Source organism: Marmota flaviventris, chromosome 1 (genome assembly GCF_047511675.1).
Source record: "Marmota flaviventris isolate mMarFla1 chromosome 1, mMarFla1.hap1, whole genome shotgun sequence".
Taxonomy (NCBI): Eukaryota; Metazoa; Chordata; class Mammalia; order Rodentia; family Sciuridae; genus Marmota; species Marmota flaviventris.
Genome location: NC_092498.1, coordinates 195938996 through 195965102, shown reverse-complemented (window position 1 = coordinate 195965102; position 26107 = coordinate 195938996). Strand labels below are relative to the sequence as shown.

The following is a 26107-nucleotide window of genomic DNA, read 5'->3' as shown; positions in this document are numbered from 1 at the left end:
CTGAATTAAAATAGCCATTTCTCAGATCAAGATGGCCCGTTTCACTCCTGACTTAGAAGGGATGCTCTGCAGAAAGCTTTGGAAACCTGACAGTGGGGTCAGAGTCCTTACTCCCCCTCCCCTCGATGTCACATGCTGTCTTTCAGCTCTCTGCAGTCCTATAGCAAAGAAGGGAGAGATAGGTGGCATCAGAGTCAAGCCCTTAGGCCAAGATGTGAAGTTTGGGGTTTAATCTTCCCTGTCATGAGAAGCCAGAGAGTCTACATGAAAGGTCTGACTTTGAAAGAATCCTTAGGCTGGAGTGCAGAAGACATACTGCAAGAGCCAAGCACAGGCACAGCCTGGGACCGAGAAAATGTTTAAAAAGTGGATGACGGTGACAGTTGTGTGACACTGCAAATGCACTAAATGTCACCGATCCCACATTTAAAATGTTTAATGTGCATTAATTCAATGACTATAATAAAATGGACAGGGGAACCCAACTCAGGGCCAGTGTATCGCCAAGTGAGGGCAGTGGCCCTTCCAGACACGTGTGCTGATCGACTTTCTACCCTTTCTACCCTTTTTCGGTGGCGATCAGAAAAGCCGTCATTCGGGATACGTTTGGAAACTTCAAACAGTAAGATTTCAGAAGTATTTTTTATGTGATGCAAGGGACCACACAGACAACGGTGCCACTTCCAGAGCTTAGCAAGGAACTTTGCAGAAGGCAGGCGGATCTAAAGATGTCCAAGGAACGAGGAGAAGAAGCAAAGAACAAACTTGCAGGAGATGAGAACAAGTAAGAAAACAGTAACTAAAAATGAACTACAGGCCAGACGTCACAGGGCCGCTGACAGGGCACATTCAAGTGTAGGGTCCTTGAGAGGTTGAGAAAAGGTCTAGGATTGTATGTTGAGTCCCTCCATCAAGAGGAGCACTATGAGGTGACGAGTGTACACTTAGGCACCAGCTGCCTGCATGCTGTGTCAGGGACGCTTAACCTCTGAGCCACATCCCCAGCCTTTTTTATACTTTATTTACAGACAGGATTTCACTAGGTTGCTGAAGCTGGCCTTGAACTCACAATCCTCCTGCCTCAGCCTCCCAAGCCACTGGGATTACAGGCATACACCATCATGCCTGGTCATTGTATCCCTTTAATCAGGTCCCTCCAGAGGTTTACAGCATCAAACTGACATGTTTGGAAATTTGAGTCAGTCAGGCCACCAGCAGCCTCTGCCCAGCCAGTGCCCCTGACCAGGCTTAAATAACCCTCCCCGATGTAAGGACCAGAATCGACTCACCCACAGCTCGAGCGTCTGGGACACTAACAGCACTCCCCTCTGGAGGTCACAAAATATCACAAAAAGCCAGGAAGTGAACACCCAAAAGAGGCATTCCCCAGGCAGAATCACCCACCTCAGTGAAGAAGCCTGCTATCCCAGCCTGGCAGGAGCCATGTTCCTCTCCATACTTCTTCTTATACTCTGGAGGGGGAGAAGGAAAGAGAAGCAGACCAGACATGTCAGTGTGGGCCAATCGTGCGTGGACCCAGCCCCTTCCCCCAGTGCCTCTGCGAGCTGGGCCAGGGATGCTGACCAGACTCGGGCACAGAAAGAAAGTCTCAGGAATCCACGAAACCTCAAAAATCCAGGCTCTGGTGCCATCAGATAGAAAGGCTGCCAAGGGCCTCAGAGGACTTCCTCTGCTCATGTCGGGGAGAGAGCAGCAGCAGCAGCAGCCACAGTAATTAAGTGGGAGGCTGGTGACAATTATTTCAATTAGAAAGGATCAAGATCCCTAGTGGGTCTTGAGGAGCTGAAAACATGACCCAGAAATGGGAATAATGTGGCCATCCTAGTGTGCAGTCCCCTGGAAGGAGACCAACCTTTCCCCAAAAACACTTGGTACAGCTAGAGGCAGAATGCTCCCAACCATCCAACCAGAAACAAGCCATCCACCCCTGGGCTAAGGAAGATGGGGTCTACCAGGACAGGCCCCAGAATGTGGCCCCGCTGTCCCCCACAATCAGAGGTAGCAGGCACCTGTATTCCTGTGTGGAAGCAAGAGGGGCAGATCTCTCCAGACCAAAAGAAAACCCATGGGTGATCTCCTTTGTCCCAACACCCTACCCAACAAATGGGGACACTTCGTTGCCCATTTTATTTTCACACTGGCAAGACAGAAACTTTTGATAAGAGTTTAGTAATGCCAGGCTTTGTAGTATTGCCTCCACTAGCATCATTTCATTGATTTCCCCCATCCCTGGGAATCTATCTTCCTATTTGTCAACAGGTAATACTAAGGCTCAGAAAGGTTAGGTGAATTGTCAGGGTCACCCAGCTAGTGAACTCCTATCTCTTAGATCTGTGGCCTAGGAAAGATTTTGTAAAGTAATTTCACAAAATCATAAGAAGTGACTGGCTGTTGGAAGTCATTTCAGGGGTGAAGACAAGGAGGGAGGTTTACAGTGACTCAAATTCATCACATGTGCCACCACATTGCTGGATAGCCTCAGGCTGGGGCTACCCGGCAAATAACCCAGTGACTTTCTGGGGGTCTTGGCAAGCCTCTAGTGCCATTAAAATCTAGTACCATGAAAATATGATTATTTTTGAAACACAAAAATAAATAATCCAGAAGAACAATGAAGCTGTGATTGCAACACAGTGCCACTTCCTGCAGCTCAAAGTGTCTACTCCAGGCGCAGCGGGGAAGGGGCCCTGGGGAAATAGGCAGAGTAATTCAGTTTCTAACAACACTCACCGCAGAGCCTAGTAACATTTTCCAGTAAGTGGCCATTAACCGACTGCTGAATTACAACAGAAGGTCATTGAGGGACTCCTCTTCCATGAGGGGGGTGCCGTCAGCTCCTCCCACCTTGTCCTGCGACGCTAAGGGAAACTTCCAGGCCTGCCAGGGAGCAGCGCACCAGCAACGGAACCCACTTATCCCCAGCAAAATCTTGCACCAAGATTGCGGATAGGGGTGCAAAGAATTAAACAAACCCTGCATCAAATAACACAAGGACTAGAAAGAGCAAAATGTCCCAAACTAGACAAATGAACCTGGAAGGTCTAGCAAAAAGCTCATTGGTGCCCCTAACTCCAGGGGTAAACCTCCCATTATAACTCCTACAAAATGAAACAAAGATCCAGACCCCAAGGGCTGAATAAAACTACCATGCCTAACACACCAGTTCAGCCTTACGTGGCATGAATAGGAACTGTGTGGTGTTGTGGTTTGGACACGAGGTGTTCCCCAAAACCCCTATGGTAATGCAGGAATGTTCAGAGGGGCAAGAATTAGATTCGGAGTGCCATGACCTAAGCCGTCCATCCTCCTTTGAATGGATGAAACTGAGTGGTGATGTAGGAGGGGGCGTGGCTGGAGGAGTGGTCATCTTCTCTGCACCCCCTTCCCACCCCACCCCCTGCTTCCTGGCCACCAAGAGCAGGGCAGCTTCCTTGTCCTGCAGTCACGTTCCTCCTCAGAGCAACAGACTCGGGTGACCATGGACTAGACCTCGGAAACCACGAGCTCAAATCAAATTTTCCTCCTCCAAGTTGTCCTTGGGTATTTTTGTCACAAAGAAAAAGCGGACAAACGCATGGAAATCTCACATCTTTTTAAGTAAATAGTCTCGAGGTCTCTTTGTGACAGGAACTGCAAAAACACTCAACACCTTTCTCAGCCTCCTCCCCACACTGTTCTTGGAGTTCTCTATCCTGGAACAGGACCTGGCGTTTCTGAGGTGGTCATGGTCTTATTGGAAGTGGGAGTGTCCCACTCCTGTCCCAGGCTAGAAGACTACAAGGGGAAGCCCTTACCAGCACCCTTCCATTTTATATGTGGGGCTCCAGTATCCAAGGAGTTTGGGATCTGAGGGGGTCCTGAAACCAGTCTTCCTCAGACACCGAGGGACACTGTCACATAAGGTTATGCTAACTTCTTCCTAGCCTAAAAATCTTGATTAGAGCAAAAACAATTTGATTCTTCTTCTCTAGACCTGAGATAGCAAGACATACTAGAGAGTGTGGGAATAAAGATGGGTAGAGAAACAAGGGGCTTCCCCCAACACCAACCCCGAGAAGCCAAGTCAGACATCCTGTCTCCACTGAGAAGTTCAGAAACGCAGGGCGGGGGGATTCAAGAGAGGGCAGGTGACCTCCCATCTCCTGTTCCCAGGAAGAACTTTGCCTTCACAAACACAAAGGCCATGGGGCCAGAAGCTGGCTGCTCTTGGGCATGTCCACTCAGCCTTCACACGCCCCCCAACGTGATGGCCCAGCAGAGAGGGCTGCAAAGGGCCATCTCCCTCTATGAACAAAGCATTTATCCACTTCAAAGAAGCGGAGCAGAAACCAGGCTTCGCATGGTGACAGCAGCAACTGATGCTGTCACAAACTATTAAAGTGGGAGAAACTGAACCTGGTAAGCAAAAGATGAAGGCCAAACAGGGGATTGAGAAATATCTTGGAGGACCTGGGATTCGATGGGAGAACTCTCTGCCACACATGGGTTTGAATTACTTGGCCTGCGTCACATGCTTCAATTTGTTAAGTCATATGGCTCCTCCATTCCAAAAATGGTAGTATTTTCCTTGGGTAAGCTGCTGGTTTTATTAAACCCTGCCTAAACAGAAGGCAATTCAGAAAGAAGAAAAAAAGTTACCGATTCCCAAATGTTCAGAATCCGCAACTTCGATGCATGGAGTCAACACTCATGAATTTTAATTCACTCAAGGCGGCCAGTGATTGGGCGTGGTCACTTCTGCACCCTTCCTAAAACTCTGGGATGTGTCAATCTCCCAGAAAGATCGACATATGCACAGTATAACACTTTCCAAAACTCTTTCTATTACATATTTGAGAAAGTTTTATCTTTCAAAGCCAGTCTTTTTAATACACTGATTTTTAAAATAATTTCTCCATGGTTCCTTAGCCGAGCTATGAAAATACCAGGGAGAAAATAGCTCTTCTGTATTAAATTATTTCTGAATTTCACCAAGGAGAGGCAAATCTAAACAACTGATCATTAAACAGCAACTTAGATCTCTAATAATAAAAAGGGCATTTAAATACACCCCAAAAAAATGAAGAGAAGATAAAACTACCCATTAGGAGGGGGGTGGAGTAAATGATCTCAATAACTAGGTTAGAGAGGAAGGGAGCAGAATTTATCAAAATAGCTCATGATTAAACAAAGTGAGCACTAAAATGCAAATTGTACCAAACCAGAGACTTACAATTAAGTGAGAAAGAGGTTTTTAAAGGGGAAATAATCTTCAGAGAATATCTAATAATCCCAACCTTACCCATTCATTTTACGACAGTATGTAATTGCTCAGAACAAGTGGTTTATTTAAAGCTACATAGCTAATTAGTCTCAGCACTGAAGAGCAGGGGCTGCTGGCCTCCCCTCTACCTCAGCCACACAGGCATGCTGCATAAGAACAGGCCCAGTCTCATTATTTTTGTTCAAAAAATTGAAAAAAAAAAAAAAAAACAACATTGTCCATCACCAGACAAATGAAGTATGGTACACACCTATGTTGTTCTGCCTTTAAAGGGAAGGAAATTCTGATACATGCTACAACATGGCTATTTCCTAAGGACACCACATTAAGTGAAATAAGCCCGTAACAAAAGGGCACACACTGTGCGTGTTATGTTTCGGATGTGAAGTGTCCCCCAAAAGCTCATGTGCAAGACAATCCAAGAGGGTTTACAGGAGAAATAATCAGATCATGAAAGCCTTAATCCAATCAGTGAATTGATCCCGATGGGGATTAATGAGTGGTAACTGAAGGCAGGTAGGGCGTGGCTGGAGGTGGTGGGTCATTGGGGTGTGCTTTTGGGATATATATATATATATATATATATATATTTTTTTTTTTTTTTTAATCTGGTAAGTGGAATCTCTCTACTTCCTGATCATCAAGTGAGCCATTTCCCTCTGCCACGCTCTTCTGCCATGATGTTCTGCCTCACCTCAATCTCTGAATAATAGAGCCGGCCTTCTATATGTAGACTGCAGCCTTTGAAACCAGGAGCCCCTAAATCAACGTTTCCTCACATACAATTGTTCTGGCTGGATCTTTTAGTTAAAGCAGCAAAAAATCTGACTAAAATGGTGAGACTCCACTTACATGAAGTCCCTAGAATGGACGGAGTCAGAAAGGAGAATGGTGGTTGCCAGGGACTTGTGGGGAGGAGGATGAGAGTGTTGCATGGGTACAGACTTCCTTTGGAAAGAGGAAAGTTCTGGAAATGAATGGTGGGGAAAGTTGAACAATGTGGATGTACTTAATGCCATAGTACTGCATGCTTTAAAATGGTTACAGTGGTAATTTTTATATACCTTTTTAAACAATAATAAATGACAAAAGAATTTTTTTTATAATTGTTAAATTGTTCCTTGCATCCAGAATCTAGCAACCCCCATTTTGTCAATTCCCTAATTCAGAATAAGCAACAAGCTACCTTACAGGCACATAATAATGTATTTTCAACTTAGTATATGCTATGTCACATTTCATCCATCATAGAAACTGACCTGGACAGGGATCAGTCACATTTCAGTGAGAACCCCAGCTCAGAACCAAGTAGAATTCAATCATGTAACAGAAGCTAAAAGACTCACTGGCACTAAAACACGGACAAATGGCTGTTCAGACTTTAAAACCAAATGTCTGGAGTAAGGAGAGACCCAGGACATAGAGCAGATCAACTACAGCTACATTTTACCAGGCTAAGGGGAACACCTGCCCCTCCCACCCTGTACCTGGAGGACTTACCCATGGATTGTTTAAAACAGAAAAACTAAAACATGGCTTAAATAGTCCACAGCATAATGTCCTAAATACTTAAAAGATTATGACAAAAATAGGAGATTTTTCTCTGTGATGGGTCACAGCACTTAGTCATCACAAAGAATCCCAACGTCCTGCCAGGTATGATGGCAGATGACTATAATCCCAGGAGCTCAAAGCTGAGGCAGCAGGATGGCAAGTTCAAGGTCAACCTGGGCAACATAATAAGACCCTGCCTAGAAAAATAAAAAGGGCTGAAGATGTAGCTCAGGAGGTAGAACGCCCCTGGATTCAATCCCCAAGGCTGAAAAAAAATGGAGAAAATTTTAAAAAAAACAATCTCTCAACAGAACAGGTAACACAGATTCCTACTCTAGACTTAAGTCCCCAACCCCACCTCTGTTTAATAATCCTATGACTGTCACCAATCTCCCTGACCCTCAATTTTCTCACCTGTACAATAATAAGAATACCTCAAAATGATGTGGTTACCCGGTAAGTTACTGAGCACCAAGAACACTACCTGGTCATTGCTCAATAAATGTCAAGTGAATCTGAACCTGCTAATTTCTCATAGAACAAACCCCAAGACACCTAGCACCACACAGGAAGTTTTGGAAGAGACTCAAAATTGGACATCCACAGGGGCAATACTAGAAGATGCAGTTTAAGCAATTAATTTCACACAATGCATGGAGACACGTTTGAAATATAGAACATATTTTTGCCTAAGACAAAAGTCCTTGGTACCAAAGGGAAAGCTTAATGGGGTTTCTGAGCCACTACCAGAGATGCTGGGACCTCTTTCCAGCCCTGGCTATCCTTAGGCCACTCCCTCTTTCCCTCTCAGATCCTTCTCTTTAACTGGTCATAATGCAAAACAGTATCCTTTTTTAATATGATATCTTTGCTTAAATGAGATAATGTTTATGAAAGCTCTTGGGAAATCATGAAATCCTATGTAAATGCAGAGGTCTTTATTTAATAAAAATTTATGGGGCTTATTTCTGGATTTTTAAATGGATCAACTCAGCCTTTGATGGTTTTCTCCAAAACAAAATAAAAAACACAACAGAACCTGAACTGCTTTTCATTTGTAAATGGATCATGATTGATTTTTACCCCCTGTGGAGCCACAGCCTTTAACATTAAAAGGGGAAAAAAATTTTCACTTTGAATTAGTGATCTATTTCCTTCCCTAGAAATGATCACTGACTTGAGAAATGCAAATATGCCTTAGAAATAAAAATCCAGCTGTTCTGACAATAAAGAACACGATATAAAAATCTTTGGAATCAATGGGGCAAAAGACAACAAAATTTGATAAATTCAGACCCCAGCAATTTCAGATTTGAGAACATTTAAACAAGGCATAAGCTAAACCTTAGATCATGCATAAAAAGAGGGGAAGAGAGTTTACCAAAGAAATAAATCTTGCAAATATGATCAAAGGTATTTAAGTAATTATAATCTTATCAAGGGCTCTTAAAATCATGTTAATGCTACCCAGTTTCTATTCTTCAGTGTATATTCACTAAAGCAACCCTGTTAGCTCAGAATATTTAAGAATGTTCTGTCACCTAGAAATTACAAAATTCACATTTATTGAGCACACACTTGGAGCCTGAAAGTGCTAAACATTGTAAATATCTCGAATACCTGTGTGTATGTACACGTACACATACGTGTGTGTGAGTGCAACACAGAAGATTGAAGCCAGGGGTGCTCTACCACTGAGCTACCATCCCCAGCCCTTTTTTAAATTTTAAAATAGAGTCTTGCTAAGTTGCTGAGGCTGGCCTCGGATTTGTACCCTCCTGCCTCAGCCTCCTGTCTTCAGTAGGTATTAACCTCCCCATTTTACAGATGAGGACACTGGGGCTTAAGGAGCTTCCCCAAGTTTACCAAGTCTGAAAACAGGGACATATAGGTTCAAATATTGGAATAAATGATAAAGTCAGAGCCTGCAAGTTAGGTCTAATATACAATAGTACCATAATTGCCTCTAAACATTCTTTATCAATGTTTTCTCTTAAACGCTTTTTGTTAATTTAGCTAAGCTACTCCCAAACTATTCCATGCTCATGAGATTTTTCTGTCACAATAAAAAGATGAACTGTTTACAGTCTCACTCCTGCCAAGCTCTGCCCCCAGTGGGCTCAAAGGAGAAGGGATGAAAGAAATGTCTGTACTTAATTTTATCACATGCACTGACTTTGGGGATTCTTAAAATATCCTGGCCTGGGGAACAGTACCTAGACATTTACAGTGCTCCAGTTTACAGATAGTTTTTCCCACATCATCCACTGAAAGTATCTTCTCACACATGAAACCAAATGACATATGGGATATGCAGTTTTTGTGTCACACAGTAAATGCAGACTAAGCTTCTACTGAAGGGCATGCACCATGAGTTTATTTTATGTCCTAAACTCATTTTTATTTCCCATTCCCTCCACGTTTCCTGGTTCTGACAGGATATTCTGGTAGCCTCTCCCATCCAACCAGAAACAGGAAGCACCTGAGAAGCCACGAGAGAAAGATCCTTGTACCAAACCAAAGACTGGTGCAAAAGCTTGGGGCTGGGCACATGGCTCAGTGGCAGAGTGCTTGCCTGGCGTGTGGCAGACCCTGGTTCAATCTCTAGCATGGCCCAAAAATAATTTACAAGCTTGAGACATTTTTGGAAAGGTACCCCCACACTTAGGAGGGTTTGCCCAACCAAACCAACCCTCCAGCCTTCTAAAGAGAACCCAATTGGTCCACATTTACAGAACAAATCAGTGGACTTCCTGAGCACTTTGGCCAGCATTTTCTCATGAGCTCCTCACAATAACCAAAAAAAGATAAAAAGCGATGGAGACCTGAGAGTGTCCACTGCACTGCAGGACCCAGCAACTCGTCCAAGCCACAGAGGCAGCCATGTGGACAAGCTAACCTCAACCAAGCTCCCCGCCACCCCCTCCCTCCCATGTCTGTTAACCACTGCATAGGAAGTACATCTGGAGGCAGTGGTCCCCTCTGCCCCATGCCCATGGACATGACCACCAGTGGATTTCCACCACCCTCTCTTCCAAGCCTGCAACACACCACAGGTTCTAAGAGGGATTCGCCTTTTTCCTATTGTAAATGAAAATAACCCTTTCTGCTACCTTGTACTTGGGTGCAGCTGGAGCCTTTGGGGAGGGGTACCCAGCAGTCACACATGGGCAGAGAATTGTCCCCCTTTCAAATAGATACTTTTCCTGCAGATAAGGGACTTCTGAATAGCCAGAACTATGCCACTTGGGTTTTGACTAGTGCTTTCCAGGAACTTAAAATTAAGTGGACTCTATTCCTGGGACACAAGTCAATCACCCTTCAACAATCTCTTGCTCCGCATATCTCAGAGGCACACAGCAGTAGAATTAGTGCATACACGCTGAGCATTTGGTATACTAGGTATAGCCAGGCGCTATTCTAAGAACTCACGGGAATTGACTCAGTCCTCTCCACAACCTTGAGGTAGCAGAGAAGCTTAATAACTCGTCTGAGGACACACTATTAATAAGAGCAAGTGGCAGAGCTGGACTTGAACTCTGGTGTTCTGGGTCCCGAGTCCGTCTTCTGAACACCATGTCACTTTGCCTATCCACACGTGAGTATGGCATGTGAATAAAACAAGAGGAAAAACCCGGGCTTGGGCAAGTTTCTGAACCTCAGTACAGACAGGAGGTTGGCCTAGGTGACATGTGAGAGGGAATGTCAAACTCTTAATACTTCCGTTGTACTTAACCACAATGGGATCCCCACCTAGAACAGAGAGCTGGCGTCACTGAGATTTTCCACATTAAGAGAAGATAATGGTTGCTTTAAGAGCCAAAGTAGGTTTGGTTTAGACCACAAAACAGGGAAGTAGAGATCTCCAAAGCCAACAGAGCACAGGCAAGAGCTCTCTCTGAGGAGCCTGCCACCCACCCCACCCTGCCAGCACGGTGCTCTAGAGAAATCTGAGCATCTGCCATCCCCCTGCTTTTATAAGGCCAAGAAACAGGAACTTTCTTCTCAGTCCTGTTTCTAAAGGGATGCTCGTATACCCCAATATTCCCTACCCCTCACTGTTGCCTAGGCCATAGGATAAATTAGGATATGGAAATGTGTGTGCCATGAAGAAACAGGAATGGATGGGGGCAAAATCTTGCTCATTTATTCACTGGCTCCATTTGGCTGCCATGAAGTCAAAGAACCATCAAAGCAAATAGACTTGGGCTCATTCCACAGCTGCATAGCATGAGTAATCTAGATTCCTGAGTCCTGTATCAGTCAGCTATCACTGCATAACAAGCATGAAGGCTCCATGACCATAACAAACATTGATCTCTCATACAACTATATATAGGCTCCAGCTGCAGGTTCAGTTCAGGTCTGCTCCACTTTGTTCTACTCTGGGACCAGCAAGCTACGTGGGACAGAGCACATGGTCAGAAGTGCTGAGATGGGCGAGTGGAAACACGCTGTCTGGAGCCCGTGCACTGATATGCACAAGGGGCATATGCAGCCAACCCAAACTGAACCTGCTCCCTAGACTTGCAGCTACCTGCCTCAGCTCACATGGGCACCCACATTCCTGCCAAGCATCCCATAAGAGCCCCCAGCAGAGGAAGGGGAAAACCGGCAAAGCCTCAATGGGAGCAGTGACATACAAAAGGGTCACACTCCTCTAACCTCATGATTCTACCTTTGAGAAAGTTCAGTCACCTTTTGTTTTGTGAGGGTTGAGGATTGACTTCTTTTCCCAGGTGGAAATTTTTGTTTTAATTAGATATTTGTTACAGTAGAATCCATTTATGCATTTTGATATACATAGCTCATTTTTCTGATTGTACGTGTTACAGAATCACATTGATCATGCAGTCATGTATGTACATAAGGTAATGTCTTTCATTCTACTATCCTTCCTATCCCCATAGCCCCTCCCTTCCTTTCACTCCCCTTTACCTAATCTAAGGTAACTATTCTTCCCTAGTGCCCCCCCATTGTGAATTAGTATCCACATATCAGAAAACATCCGGCCTTTGGGTTTTTGGGGACTGGATTATTTCGCTTAGCATGATATTCAACTCCATTCATTTACCAGCAAATGCCATAATTTCATTTTTCTTTAAAGCCAAGTAATATTCCATTGAAAAAATATAACATAGTATATATATAAAAATGTATATAATATATGGTGTATGTATATGTGGTGGTGTATAATATATAAATGTGGTATACATATATCCCATTTTCTTTATCCATTTATCTATCAAAGGACACCTAGATTGGTTCCATAGTTTAGCTGTTGTGAATTGAGCTGCTATAAACATTGACATGGCTGCATCACTGTAGTATGCCAATTTTAAGTCCTTTGGGTATAAACCAAGGAGGAGGATAGCTGGGTCAAAAGGTGGTTCCATTCAGAGTTTGAGGAATCTCCAAACTGTTTTCCATAGTGGTTGCACCAATTTGCAGTCCCACCAGCAATATATAGTGTGCCTTTTTCAACGCATCCTCGCCAACATTTATTATTGCCTGTATTCTTGATGATTGCCATTCTGATTAGAATGTGATGAAATCTTAGTTTTGATTTTGCATTTCTCTAATAGCTAGAGATGAACATTTTTTCATATGTTTGTTGACTATATTGGCTTTTAGTTTTCAGTTTAACTAAAACACTCCCAAACTAACAAATTGTCTCTAACCACTGGGGCACAAAATGGTTTGCCGAGTCAGATAGATGCAAAATTCAAAAGCCAACCCTACCATTTACTAATTGCCTGAGGACCACAGGCAATTGACTTGGACTTTGAGTCTCAACTCCCTCATCTCTAACAGGAAAATAGGGACACAGAAGCCAGCCTCTGAGTGGCCCACCCTGTGCCCTCCCCTCACCGTGTGCGTGATAGAGCCTGATGGCCAACTGCCACCACCCCCATCTCCATGCCTGGGCACTTTCCTAACCTGTGCACATGGCAGGACAGGGTGCGGGCGGATGAAGACCCCAGGGAGGGTGACTTGAAGTGTCTGTTCCACACCAGCCCCAACACCCCTCTCCTAGAGACCGCACCCCAGTTACCCACGGTAGCGACTTGCTGGTTGGAACCTTCTTCATGAGTTGCCTTCCCTTCTCTTTCTATCTCACCCCCACATGGTATCCTCTAGAATTACCTCTAATGTAACTTCTAAAATAAACAACTTGTAATCAAACCCAAGTGAAAAATTGTTTTTCAGGGGGGTTACAACAAAGGAGAGAATGAACAGTCCCCAGACTAAACCTGCCTCTGATTGGTCCCATGACTGCTAAGTAAATGAGTAGTATGAGCCATGGTGGATGCAGGTTTACATGGACATTCGATTCCAGCACCCCCTGCAAGGGGCTGATGTCCTTTTGCTTTCTGGTGCTTATGTGGCATGCAGAGGAACCACTGGGGACAGCAATGGGTCCCCTTTCACGACCCATCATTTTTAGTCCTACTGCATGAGTAGATTGGGCTCAGTAATCACCACCTCCATTGCCTCTGTGGATTCTTTTCCCCAGCCCGATGAGCTACCCAACTAGTTGTTCCAGAGGCCATTCCGTTTTCTTTCTGGAAGAGGAGGAGGAGGAATAAGCTGGGTGGTCACAACAATCCCAATACATCATCTCAAACTATCCACCCTCTTGACATGGTTGTTAATTTCATCTATTTTTAAGATGAAAGTTTTCCTTCGACTAGAATGTTACAGAAATAAAGAGGGCTAGAGCTCAAGATGGCCCAGCCAGAGTCCAACAAATGCTCACACAGAGAAACGTACATAAAAAATGACTCATCTGCACAGAGGAGGGGTTTGCCCCCTACAAGGACACTACTGGTTCTTCTGTGGGGGCCACATCACAAAGAACCTTGCTCAGGCCAGCCACCCAAGTCCCCAGAGGGTCCTCCATGAGACAGGAAACTGCAGTGTCCTGACATTGTTTCTCAGATACCACTTTGATTCCACAAATGTGAAACCTGGGAAATCCCAGGGAAGCCCAAGGCAGCGTGGATGAAAAAATTGTGTGTGTGTCCAAACAAATCAATTAGGAGGGAATGAATTAAAAAATAAACAGCCCAGCACTTAGAGAGGGAACAGATTCCAGTTCACTGAACTAGGATAAGGACCTTAGAGGACAGGGGATCACACTGAAGGAAAGGACAGCCATCTCTGAATCCCTCGAACCGAAATTCCACTAGACTACATAGTGATCGACTTGATTGTCCCCAGTGCCCAGGCATTTGAGGTTCTTCTATGCAGGCACCTGAAAGGACATTTGTTTTTCAGTACTAGAAATTAAACCCAGGGGTACCGCTGAGACACACCCTCAGAACTTATTTTGAGACAGCATCTCACAGAGTTTCTAAGGCTGGCCTCAACTTTGTTATCCTCCTGCCTCAGCTTCCCAAGTCGCTAGACATACTTTCTTTACAAGACCCCATATGTCCCTTGATGAGGAACTCTTAAAAACTTGTGGAAGGTATACTCGACTCCCAGGAGTCTACCCGAGTTCCAGGGTCATATTATAAGGAAAGCCAGACCTCAGATGTCAGGAGATGACCTGATCGGTGGAGATGTTACACTCCTGCCATAGTGTAGCTTTATGAGTCCTGGGTCTGCTCTGCACCCTGCCTGAGGACACTTGTCCCCCGGGGCAGCTAGGAAGCTTCTGGCATTACCTGGGGCAGTAGAGATCATTGGGGCCTACTTCTCACCTTTCAGATGAGGAAAATGAAGCCTAGAGACAGTTTCCCAAGGTGCCACAACCTCTGGCAGTGCCAGGACACCAAAAGGACTATTTGGACACTTGCCTGAGGGTTGGTGAATTTGGGTCCCTGAGGTTTCATAAAGTAAGTATTGTGGGCTCTGGCAGAGATGGGCAGAGCTGGGGAGGGCCTAGGACTGTTACCCTTTTGTACCCTGGACAGAGCCTCCATGCTAGAGGCCATCTGTGGACAAAGAGTATGCCCTCTCAATAGCCTGTGGGAGGCTGGGAGAGATGCTTGGGGGAGGGGGTTGTGAAGAAGGGAGCAGGAGTTTAAGGCAAGACATGGGCAGGGGCATGAGGGAGAATCCCCCCACACACATACTCACCTTCGTAGCAAGGGATCAGCGTCCTGCCTTGGGCCTGGAGGTTGGATGGGATGATGTAGCAGAAACCGTGAGGCAGGATATGGTCTGTTTCATAGTAGATGTTCTTCCACCGGTGGGCACAGGCCTAAAGGGACAGAGACGGGTGAGAGAGGGGAGAACCACAGTGCCAGGGGATTCTGTGAAAGGAGAGAGGAGCAGAGGGAGAAGCTAGCTACCTCCTCTCCTGCCCAGACACACCAGGCCCTTGCTCGCATGAACATGCCCCCGGGAGGCTCCTGGGGGAAGGCAGGTGGTCAAAGATTGGCAAATGATAATCATAGCAAGTGCAAGCGTAAGCTTAAGAAGAATGAGGGTTATGGAATAGCGAATCCGAGAAGGAGGGACGGTTTCCATCTGGTGGTCAGGGAAGGCCTGAAGGAAGAGAAAGACCTAACCACATGGAGCACTTGGGGAAGAGTGTTCTGAGGAAGGGGGACCAACAGTGCAAAGGACAGGAGGTGGGAGACTTGGGGAGGTCCAGAGAAAGAATGGAAGTGGGCAGGGCTGGTCTGGAGAGGCATGGGTAGGAGAGGAAGTCAGAGAGGGAGGGAGGATATGGGGGCAGGTTTCAGAGACTACAAGGACACCTGTGATTTCAGCAGACAGACGATAAAAAGCCAGGGGAGAGCCTCACACAGTGGCCGATCCACTTTACAGTTTGTAAAGGTCATTTTGCTGCTGCGTGGAGGCTGTGGGTGGGCAGGAGAGGAAGTGAACTACTAGGTGAGAGATGCTGCTGACCTGGACCAGGATGGGCAGAGGGAATGTCATCAGGACACAGGCTCAAGGTAAAACTAATGAGCCTGAGGAATGACCAGGCATGGAGAGTGCTGGAAAGGGAGCACCCACCCACATATAACTCTGCTTTTACCTGCGGAGACACTTGAGCAGGCAGGTCCTCAACTTTCTAGTAATAAATGCTTGTTGATGGCTTGTTAATTGGAGTAGATTTCCATACAGCAAAACACAAACATCAAATGTACCACTTAACAAGCTTTGGCAAGTGCACACACTCATGTCACCCAAGCCCTAACAAGACATCTCTTTCCATTTAACCAGAAAGCTCCCTGGTGCCAGGGCTGGTTTACACAGGCTGCTCAGGGAGGCCCTCTAAGGGGGGACATGAGACGTGAACCAGGGGGAATATTCAGGGCAGAGGGGCAGGAGAGCGCTTGGAGAACGGGAGGCCATCAGGGACAGACAGGGCACCTTGGCCAGCTTGGAGAGCAGCCTCAGGGTACATGGCTCGCCAGCCTCAGTGCTGGGGACAAACCTGCAGTAAGAGGCTGTGAGTCAGGGCAGTTCCCACCAGATAGGGACTAAGTGCCAGCAATTAGAACTCACACCTGGCCATCCTTCTGTCCCACTTTGTGCCCCTGCCTCCCCTTCCAACAGGAGAGTGGTCTCAGTTCTGTGTACGTGTCTCTGCACAACAATGACAAGGACCCCCCAGAATGCACATCTGCCTGGCCCCGCCTGCCTCTCGTGGGCATGCACCGCTGATTTCTGTTATCAGCTTATCTCATTCTGGCCAATGGCTGCGTGGTCTTAAAATATTGAATTTAAAAAAAATCAATTATTTAATGTCTGTTTCCTTCAAATACACTTATTCATGGGTTATAATGGTCCACCTTTGACTTCTTCTGGGATTCCAGAAGATGAGCAGAAGAGATATCCTATGGAATCTCATTTTCTTTACAGTAACAGAGAATTAGTGCTAGGTCTAAGCCATGGAGCTAGCAAGTGCTGCAAACCAGGCTGGAATCCACAGTTTCTAAATCTTGTCTCACTGCAAAGCATTCTGCATCCAAGTTCCCAATTCCTACCTGAGGAGTCATCAACACACATCCCCTGAAGCAGATCTGGTACCAGTTTATCCTCTCAGCACCCCCCAAGGTCCTAGGACCTTGAAATAACCACCCTCAGATTGGGTGCTCCTGAGTATGTGGGGGACTCCCTAGGGGCACAGATTTCCCAAGGCCATTCTAAGACAAGATCACGGCCTCCTAAGCAATCTGCTTTGGATCCCTCCAGGCCAACTGCCATCAGGACCCTTGACAAGCCACTCTGCCCAAAGACAAAAGAGGACACACTCAGAATGATTCTCAAAGCTGGGCAACCACACTTGGTCTCTTGTCTGAAGACATTAAATACAGAAATCAATCTATTATCACTACTTCTACTGCAAACCACCTTCCTGCCTCATCACTCGATATTGTTCTATGCTTAAAAAAAAAAAATCACACATCTCTCAAAACATAGAAATAATATGCAGTACAGAACTAAAACATCAATAAACAAAGAACCACTTCATACCACCCCATAGAGTTGTCCCTTGGTACCCAAGGCAGAGTGGCTCTAGAATGCTATTCAGAAACCAAAATTCACAGGTGCTCAAGTCCCTTCTAAATTGGCATAGTATTTACATATAACCTATGCGCACCCTCATGTATACCTTCAATCATCTCTGCCTCACTCATAACACCCAATACAGTGAATGCTATGTAAGTTATTATATTTTTAGTAAATGAGAAGGAAAGAAGTCTATACATGTTCAATGCAGGTGCAATATTAAGATATTTTTGAGCCAGTTATTTGAATCCACAGATGCAAAAATCCATGGATATCTGGGATATCAGCTGTAAGTGATTTTTTTAATTGTCAATTCTGACTCCATTCTGATGGCTTGCACACTGGAATCACTTATCACCTAATTCATGGGTAAATTAGTTGTACTGAAGTTGATGGATTCAGCAAAGGCCAGGGCTTAGAGGGCTTACCATGTCCTACTGCATTTCTGGGTTGGAGAGGAGGATGTTTATCACTGCCGACAGCCAGCTGCACACTGACACATATCAGGAAGGACTTGCAGTATTTAATGTCTAGTATATTGTCTACTCTTTTAAGTACCATAAACTATTTAGAGAAGGACCTTGGAGAATTCCTAGAAGTTCCCACTACTGTATTTCACACTAAACAAAACTAAAATTAAGGCATTCTGGGAAGTCAGATCAAAATGTCGAAAGCAGGCTCCGTGCAGGGAGACAGCACAAAGTGTCTGAATGTAAATTATAGAAAGAAAACACTGCCTGGAGCCCAATTATCACTATGTACACACATCCATTTGACCCCTAAACTAAAATAAAATAAAAATTCTGAGGGGCTATCTGCAAAGTATTAATAACAATCTCTCCCAGGAGTCATTATGAGGGAAAAGGAGAACATTCTCTGGAAACAGCAGGACCTACTCTGGATGAGTGCTTAGCATATACGAGGCCATCCTGGGTTCAATTCCCAAGTGGGGCAAGGGGTAGAAAAAGAGGACTCACTTAAAATCATTCTACGAAGGAGGAGGAGGGCCTGCCACCATTCCAAATCTTAGAACCAGATGTATTTCAAGCTAGAAGGGTTGCTTTTCCTCCCAAGGAATAAAAAGAGGAAGAAAACCAACAATTTCTTTCAAAGGCCTTTTTTCTTGTATGGAAACAGCATGTACTTCCTGGGGGGTGGGTACTGAGCTTCTCCAGGTGGCTCAGCCACAGAGATCCACCCTACCCTCCTACACGCTCATCCGCCATGTACAGATGGCCAAAGCCTCTCTCATGCTTCCAGGTCCACGGCTCACAGCCAGCCAGGCCAGGGCCACTGAGAACATCATGTGCAGTGTGCACAAGATCAAAGTGAGGCTGGGATGCCACAAGGCTCCCCTGAACAAGTTTCTGGGTGGAGGAGGATGCAATGACTGGGGAGGCACCAAGAGGGGACTTGTGTGGCACTGGGAATGTTGTTCAGTGGATGTCCCCCTAATGAACACTTATCAAGGTGCACTCTGATGGCTCATGCCCTTTTCTGCACGTGTCCCAGCTCAATAAGAATTCTCACACACGCGCACACACATACACCAGGAAACAGAGCAACAGAAAGTAAATGCAAAAATGTACCCTGTGGCTTTGAAAGAAGTACACACATGGGAAGCGGTCAGGACAGCCCTGATGGCTAGAAAGGAAATGGCAGAGATAGAGCCGGAGAACACTGCTTCACCCAGAAATAATCGACAAATCATTTGTTGTTCTCTGAGCCTTGACAACTCTGATCAAAAGGATAGATAATGGGCTTGAACTTCCCGAGCCGCCCTGCACTGTGTATGAGAAGCATCAGTGCCTGTACTGGGTTCAGCAGTGGTGATTGCAAGAAGTGATGACTTTATATCTTGCCTGTTTCTTAAAATATCAACTGCACACAGAGAGCAAGGTGTACGTACAAGAAGGGAAAGGGCTCGCCCCCCATTCCTGATGCTGTGTTTTCACTGGGGATCATTTGTTCCCTGGGGCAAAATTGGAAGGTACCACACTGCTCACAGAGCCCAGGTGGACAGGTCTGAAGCCCTGACAGTTTGGGTCTTGCCTGAGCTCATCCAAATGATGCCATTTGTCAATCAAAGGCTTCACTCCCTGTCACAGCTTTCCAGTTCTCCATCTGTTCCTTACTTTGAAATCAAGACCAGATGCCCTTTTCAAAGCACCCTGCCACCTCTCCCTCTTCAAACCCAACCTTGGAATCTGATGCTGTGCTCCCTAGGAACCTAGTTCTTATCCCTACAGCACCTCCTTACTGGATTTTCAAAATGCATTCAAATGACACAACATCCTTTCTGGTTTTAATTTTAAAATACTTGCCTCCAAGAAAGCTTCAACAGGGAGAATGAAGACATTAAAGAAAAAGCAAATGGATCAAAGGCCTCTGAAACATGAATGTGGACAAGATGGCCACTCATTGTACCTTGTTGTCACCTGTCACTTTAGAGCAGTTTGCCTGGCACTTCTATCAATGACTTAGAATCAGCCACCAAGAAAAGATGACAACTTGGTTTCTAGATGTTCTAACAAGGATGCTCAGGCCTCAGGTTATGCAAATACACTTTAAGATACCATTCCTAAGAGATGTCCTCCAGGCATGGAGAACAAGAGTGGTCTCTGTTCCCAAGTGGGTTCCATAAAAAGGACACAAACACAAAATAAATCATGTGCAATATGAGGTGATAATGTCACATTGAGTTCCAAGGACACAAAAGATATTCAGCTTGTTCCATACGGGCTCCAAGGAGGAAGCAGAGCCCAACTGGGGTTGGGTATCAAGGACACAGGGGACTTAGGAAAAGCCTTTCCTAGAAAAACTGAATAAAATCCCTCAAAGTAAGTCAATGATAAAAGGTACAATTCCATTTTAAAATGAGCAAAGACTTAGCCACTTCTATAAAGAAGTACAAATGGCCAAAAAGCAAAGAAGATGTTCAACATCACCAGCCATGGGGAAAAGCAAACCAGATCTATAATGAAATATTACTTCAATGCCCACTGGGACAACCTATGTATTATATTAATGGGGAGTGCTGGTGACCCAGAGATGTAGCTCAATGGCAGAGTGATTAGGATGCACAAGGACCCTGGGTTCAAATCCCCAGTATCAAACAGCCAAAGAATAAAACCCTCAAGAATGTGGCAAAACCGAGACCTTTGTGTGCTACCAGTGAGAATACAAAATGGTGCCACTTTGGAAAATAGTATCAAGGTTTCTCAAAAGGTTAAAAATTAAATTACCAAGTGATCCAGAAATCCCACTTCTGGGCAAATACCCAAAAGGATTGAAAACAGGATCTTGGAGAAATATTTGTAGATGCACGTTTACGAGCATCTACAAGCAGCCACCAGTGGATGAAAAGACAATTTGACTTACATATATCATAAAATACTATTCAGCCTTAAAAAATTCTGTCGTATGCTGCAACAAGGCTGAACCTCGAGGACATCAGGCTAAGTGAAAGGAGCCCATCACGAGAGGATAAATACTGGGTGATTCCACTCATATGAAATCCAACAGACTCTCAGAATAGAAATTACGAGCAGTTTCCAGGTACCAATGGGGAGGGAGTAAGGGGAGTTTTTGTTCAATGGATAGTGTTTTGAGTTTGCAAGACAGAAAAATTCTAGATATATACTTACTGTATAATGTGCATTTATTTAATATTATATACAACATAAAAAAGATTTAAGAGGGCTGGGATTGTGGCTCAGCAATACAGTGCTTACCTAGCATGTGTGAGGTCCTCGGCTCAATCCTTAGCACTACATATAAACAAAAATAAATAAATAAAGGTGTGTGTCCACCTACAACTAAAAAAGATATATTTTTAAAATATTTTTTAAAAAGGATTAAGATACATTGTGCCAGGCAAGGTAGCACATGCCTATAATCCCTGTGTGTGGCTTTGGAAGCTGAGGCAGGAGGATCTCGAGTTCCTAGCCAGCCTCAGCAACTTAGTGAGGGGTACTAAGCAACTCAGTGAGACCCCATCTCTAAATAAAATATAAAAAAAGAGTTGGGAATGTGGCTCAGTGGTTAAGCACTCCTGGGTTCAAACCCTGGTACCAAACAAACAAAAAAACCCACAAAGAGGATACATCGTTTGTTACATTTTTTTAACCACAATTGGAAACAAAAGAGGTAAAACCACAGATGGCCCTCTCCTTCTCCAGCACCGATACAGAGTGGCTTACTGAATATATGATGTAATCAATGTGCAAGACATTAGAAAAACAGCTCTGCATGCAGTTAATTAAATGGGATTATCCAAAGTACCACTGTCTACAAATACTCTGCTCTGCCTTGACATCCTTTGCCAAATCTTCCCCCATGATCCCCCCTGCTGCTTGTGTCTCCAGAGACAGCCCCTTCTGGCAGAATCTTTGTCTTGTCCTTTGGAAACAAGTCTCAGCCATAGCAAGATCATTCTTCCACCAGGAACAGTGGCAACCCTGGAGGCTGAGGTAGGAGGATCACCAGTTCAAAGCCAGTCGCAACAACTGAGTGAGAGCCCGTCTCAAAATAAAAACAAAAAGGGCTGGGGATGTAGCTCAGTGACAGAGCACCCCCGAGTTCAATCCCAGTATAAAAAAAAAAAAAAAAAATTATCCTTCCATGAGAAGAGGAAATATCTTCACAGAAGAAGACTCAGCTCTGGGCTCAATGTCCTTAAAAGCATTTTGTGACATGCTGTTGCTAGGCCACTGCCTCCTCTTTCATTCTGAATCACAACTTCAGATGGTGCTTTGATTTATAGATGGCTGGCTTCTTCCCTTCGTTTTCTCAAAAAGGCAGACATGAGTTCTGGCCCTTCTGGGGCCGAGTGCTCCCGTCAAGGAGGTCAGGCCACCAGGCCTGGAGGAATGTGACAGCTTGGCAAGGGTCCAGGGCCAGCAGTGACAGTGATTAAGGACTGGAATCCAAGGCTCACATCAGGCCCAAGGAGCACAAAATCAGGCTCCTCAGAGAAGACACAAACATTCTGTTTAGATCCTCAAGGAAGATGTGCTTCCCCGGCTCAAATACACATATAACCCTCCCCTTTATGGCTGGGGGCCCAAAGGAAGCCTTGGTGAGTGACAGCCAGTCTCATTTTCCCTTCTCGATCTTGTGCTGTTATAATAAAAACCCTCCTACAGCATTCAAGAAGAGCCAGGGGCAGAAGAGACCTGTGAAGTCAAACAGTGATGCTCCGAAAGGGCAGGGGACTGATTGGGAAAGGGCACAAGGACACTGGGTGGTGTGTCAGCAGCAGGACACCTAAGTACGTGTCATGAAAAAGTCACCAAGCTGTGCTGGAGTTGTGCATGTTCAGTGACTTAGTGTTACATCTCAACAGAAAAGTTTACAAGAAAAAGAGGGGTAATGGGCAAAAATAAAACCCCCATGGTAGTTAAATTTCTTTTCTCTCAAGTCCAACAAAACTTTCTGGGATGATGGAAGTGTTCTCCAGGCTGTCCAATACACTAAGCAGTGACCATACGTGGTTATGGCGCACTTGAAATGTGGCTAACGCAGCCAAAAGAACTGAATTCTTAATTTAATTTTGATACATTTAAATGAATTTAAATGCAGTTGCCTCACTGGGCACTGCAACCCGAGGCCATTAGGAGCCTCAAAGGCAAAGACTTTGTCTCCTCCAAAGCACATAATGGATCAGAAGACATCAAATGCATTTTGGAAGCCAAATAAATGACTAATTAAAATAGCATGCAATTTGGGCTGGGGATATAGCTCAGTTGGTAGAATGTTTGCCTTGAATGCTCAAGGCTCTGGGTTCAATCCCCAGGACCACCAAAAAAAAAAATAGCATGCAGTTTATGGTAGGCACAGTGATGGGCACCTGTCGTCTCAGCTACTAGAGAGGCTAAGGTGGGAGAATCACTCCAACCCAGGAGTTCAAGGTCAGCCTATGCAACTTAAGAACCTGTCTCAAAAATTTTTGTAAAACATGTATTTCATAATGTAATATCATCTAGGAACAAATTGGAATCAACTACTGAAGCCAGATGCAGTGGTGCATGCTGTAATCCCAGAAACTCATGAGGCTGAGGTAGGAGGATCACAAGTTCGAGGACAGCTTCAGCAAATCTGCAAGACCCTGTCTCAAAATTTAAAAAGGCTGGGGATATGGCTCAGTGGTAGAGCATCCCAATTAAAAAAAAAAAGGAATAAACTACTGATATATACACAACATGGAAACATGGATGAAACTCAGATCTTCAGAATACTTAAACAAGAGCACATACTGTAGGACTAACATGAAGTTCTATAAAAAGCTAAAATAATATGTGGTACTACCAATCACAGCAGTGGTTGCCTCAGGGTGGGAGGAGTTGACTGGATAGGAAGACAGAACTTTAGGGGACAACGGAAATACTCTATAGCATGGTATGAGAGACACAGGTGTGTGCAATTGTCAGAACCCCAAACACAACTAAGAATTGTGTAATTTATGTAAATTATACCTCAAAGACAAACAAAAAAATTATGTAATGAATGAGATTTACAAAGTTCTTTTCACACGTCTTGTCAGTTCTCTACATCCATGTCTCAGCACCTTGGGATGAACATTGACATTTGGCAAATAAAAAATAAAAATAAGGCAAGTAATTTGTCCATGGACTAGGGCAGAATCTGCAACCTCAAAGCCATCCCTTCTTCTCTGTGCCATCCAGCTTTCCTAACAGGTCAAAGTCTATCACAGTCAGGGAACCATCCCCTGCCCCAGAAGTCCTTACCAACACGCGGCCATCGGCCTTGGGCTGCCGTGCCAGGCTCACCCCCATCCACTCATCATCCCGGTCTTCTCGGCAGGTCTTTCCACAGGGCATGCCCCGATTCTTCCCTGGAGAAAAAGAGGAATGTCAGACTTGGGTTGAGGCATGATCTCTACTGGTCACTATTGAAAGGTTGGTGACAGATGTCTGTTACATGTAAATAGGGGCCTTATAACCTCCATTACTATGCACCATGCTTAATTCAATTTTTTTTTCATAGGGAGACTCTTTTTTGGTAGAGGTTTTTCCCATCAAAAATGCATTATTTGTATATATATATATTTTTTTATTGTTGGTTGTTCAAAACATTACATAGTTCTTGATATATCATCTTTCACACTTTGCTTCAAGTGGGTTATGAACTCCCATTTTTAGCCCATATACAGATTGCAGTATCACATCAATTACACATCCATTGATTTACATATTGCCATACTAGTGACTGTCGTGTTCTGCTACCTTTCCTATCCTCTACTATCCCCCCTCCCCTCCCCTCTTCTCTCTCTACCCCCTCTACTGACCTTCATTTCTCCCCCTTATATTATTTTTCCCTTTCCCCTCATTTCCTCTTGTATGTTCTTTTGTATAACCCTGAGGGTCTCCTTCCATTTCCATGCAAATTCCCTTTTCTCTCCCTTTCCCTCCCACCTCTCATCTCTGTTTAATGTTAATCTTCTTCTCATGCTCTTCGTCCCTACTCTGTTCTTAGTTACTCTCCTTATATCAAAGAAGACATTTGGCATTTGTTTTTTAGGGATTGGCTAGCTTCACTTAGCATAATCTGCTCTAGTGCCATCCATTTCCCTGCAAATTCTATGATTTTGTCATTTTTTAATGCAGAGTAATACTCCATTGTGTATAAATGCCACATTTTTTTAATCCATTCGTCTATTGAAGGGCATCTGGGTTGGTTCCACAGTCTTGCTATTGTGAATTGTGCTGCTATGAACATCGATGTAGCAGTGTCCCTGTAGCATGCTCTTTTTAGGTCTTTAGGGAATAGACTGAGAAGGGGAATAGCTGGGTCAAATGGTGGTTCCATTCCCAGCTTTCCAAGAAATCTCCATACTGCTTTCCAAATTGGCTGCACCAATTTGCAGTCCCACCAGCAATGTACAAGTGTACCCTTTTCCCCACATCCTCGCCAGCACTTGTTGTTGTTTGACTTCATAATGGCTGCCAATCTTACTGGAGTGAGATGGTATCTTAGGGTGGTTTTGATTTGCATTTCTCTGACTGCTAGAGATGGTGAGCATTTTTTCATGTACTTGTTGATTGATTGTATGTCCTCCTCTGAGAAGTGTCTGTTCAGGTCATAGGGAGACTCTCAATGAAGGAAGAAGTGCAAAGATTAATGCTCTGAAGCAAGCTCCTTCATTTGTATTGTACCAGTAAGAAACAGTTGGCAAACTAGTCACTCTCGGTAGCACCAGCAGACAGCTGTCCTCTGCTGCTAAAGAAAATCACAAGAACTTTTTTATTTAAACATAATTTTTAAATAATAATGCTGGCCATGGCTGGCATACACCTGTAATCTCAGCATCTCAGGAGGCCAAAGCAAGATTGCAAGTTCTAGACCAGCCTCAGAAACTTAACAAGGCCCTAAGGACTTAGACCCTGTCTCAAACCAAAAAAAAAAGAAAAAGGGGGGGAGGGGGTTTAGGGATGTGGCTCAATGGTTAAGCAATGCTGAATTCAATTCCCAGTACCAAAATATTATAATTATAATAATTCTTCAAAGATCTTGATGAAAAAGGGCTCTGGAGAAAGTAGAAACTTGAAGTGATCATAAAAATGACTCTTATTCATTGAGCACTGTTTTACATGTGTGCTCCCTTATCTGGCTAATCTCCTCAAGCCAATCCTTGTGAGGTATGTATTTTCATCTTGGTTTGACAGGGTGCAAACTGAGGCCCAAGAAGCTACAGGGCATTCCCAGTAAAGTCCAGCTGGGCTTTGAACCCAGCCAGATCCATCCTATTCCAAAGATGTATTTTCCACT

At 44.5% G+C, this 26107-nt stretch overlaps 1 protein-coding gene across 1 annotated transcript in view; it reads right to left on the bottom strand.

Moving 5' to 3' along the window:
- The window catches only part of Itga9 (integrin subunit alpha 9), a 319107-nt gene that overhangs the window by 276606 nt on the left and 16394 nt on the right, over positions 1-26107 (bottom strand). Inside the window, exons 3-5 of the mRNA XM_027932436.2 lie at positions 24067-24173; positions 14927-15050; positions 1405-1472 (exon numbers count right to left, since the gene is read on the bottom strand). Coding sequence (XP_027788237.2) covers positions 1405-1472; positions 14927-15050; positions 24067-24173 — 299 coding nt within the window. The remainder of the gene's footprint in view (positions 1-1404; positions 1473-14926; positions 15051-24066; positions 24174-26107) is intronic.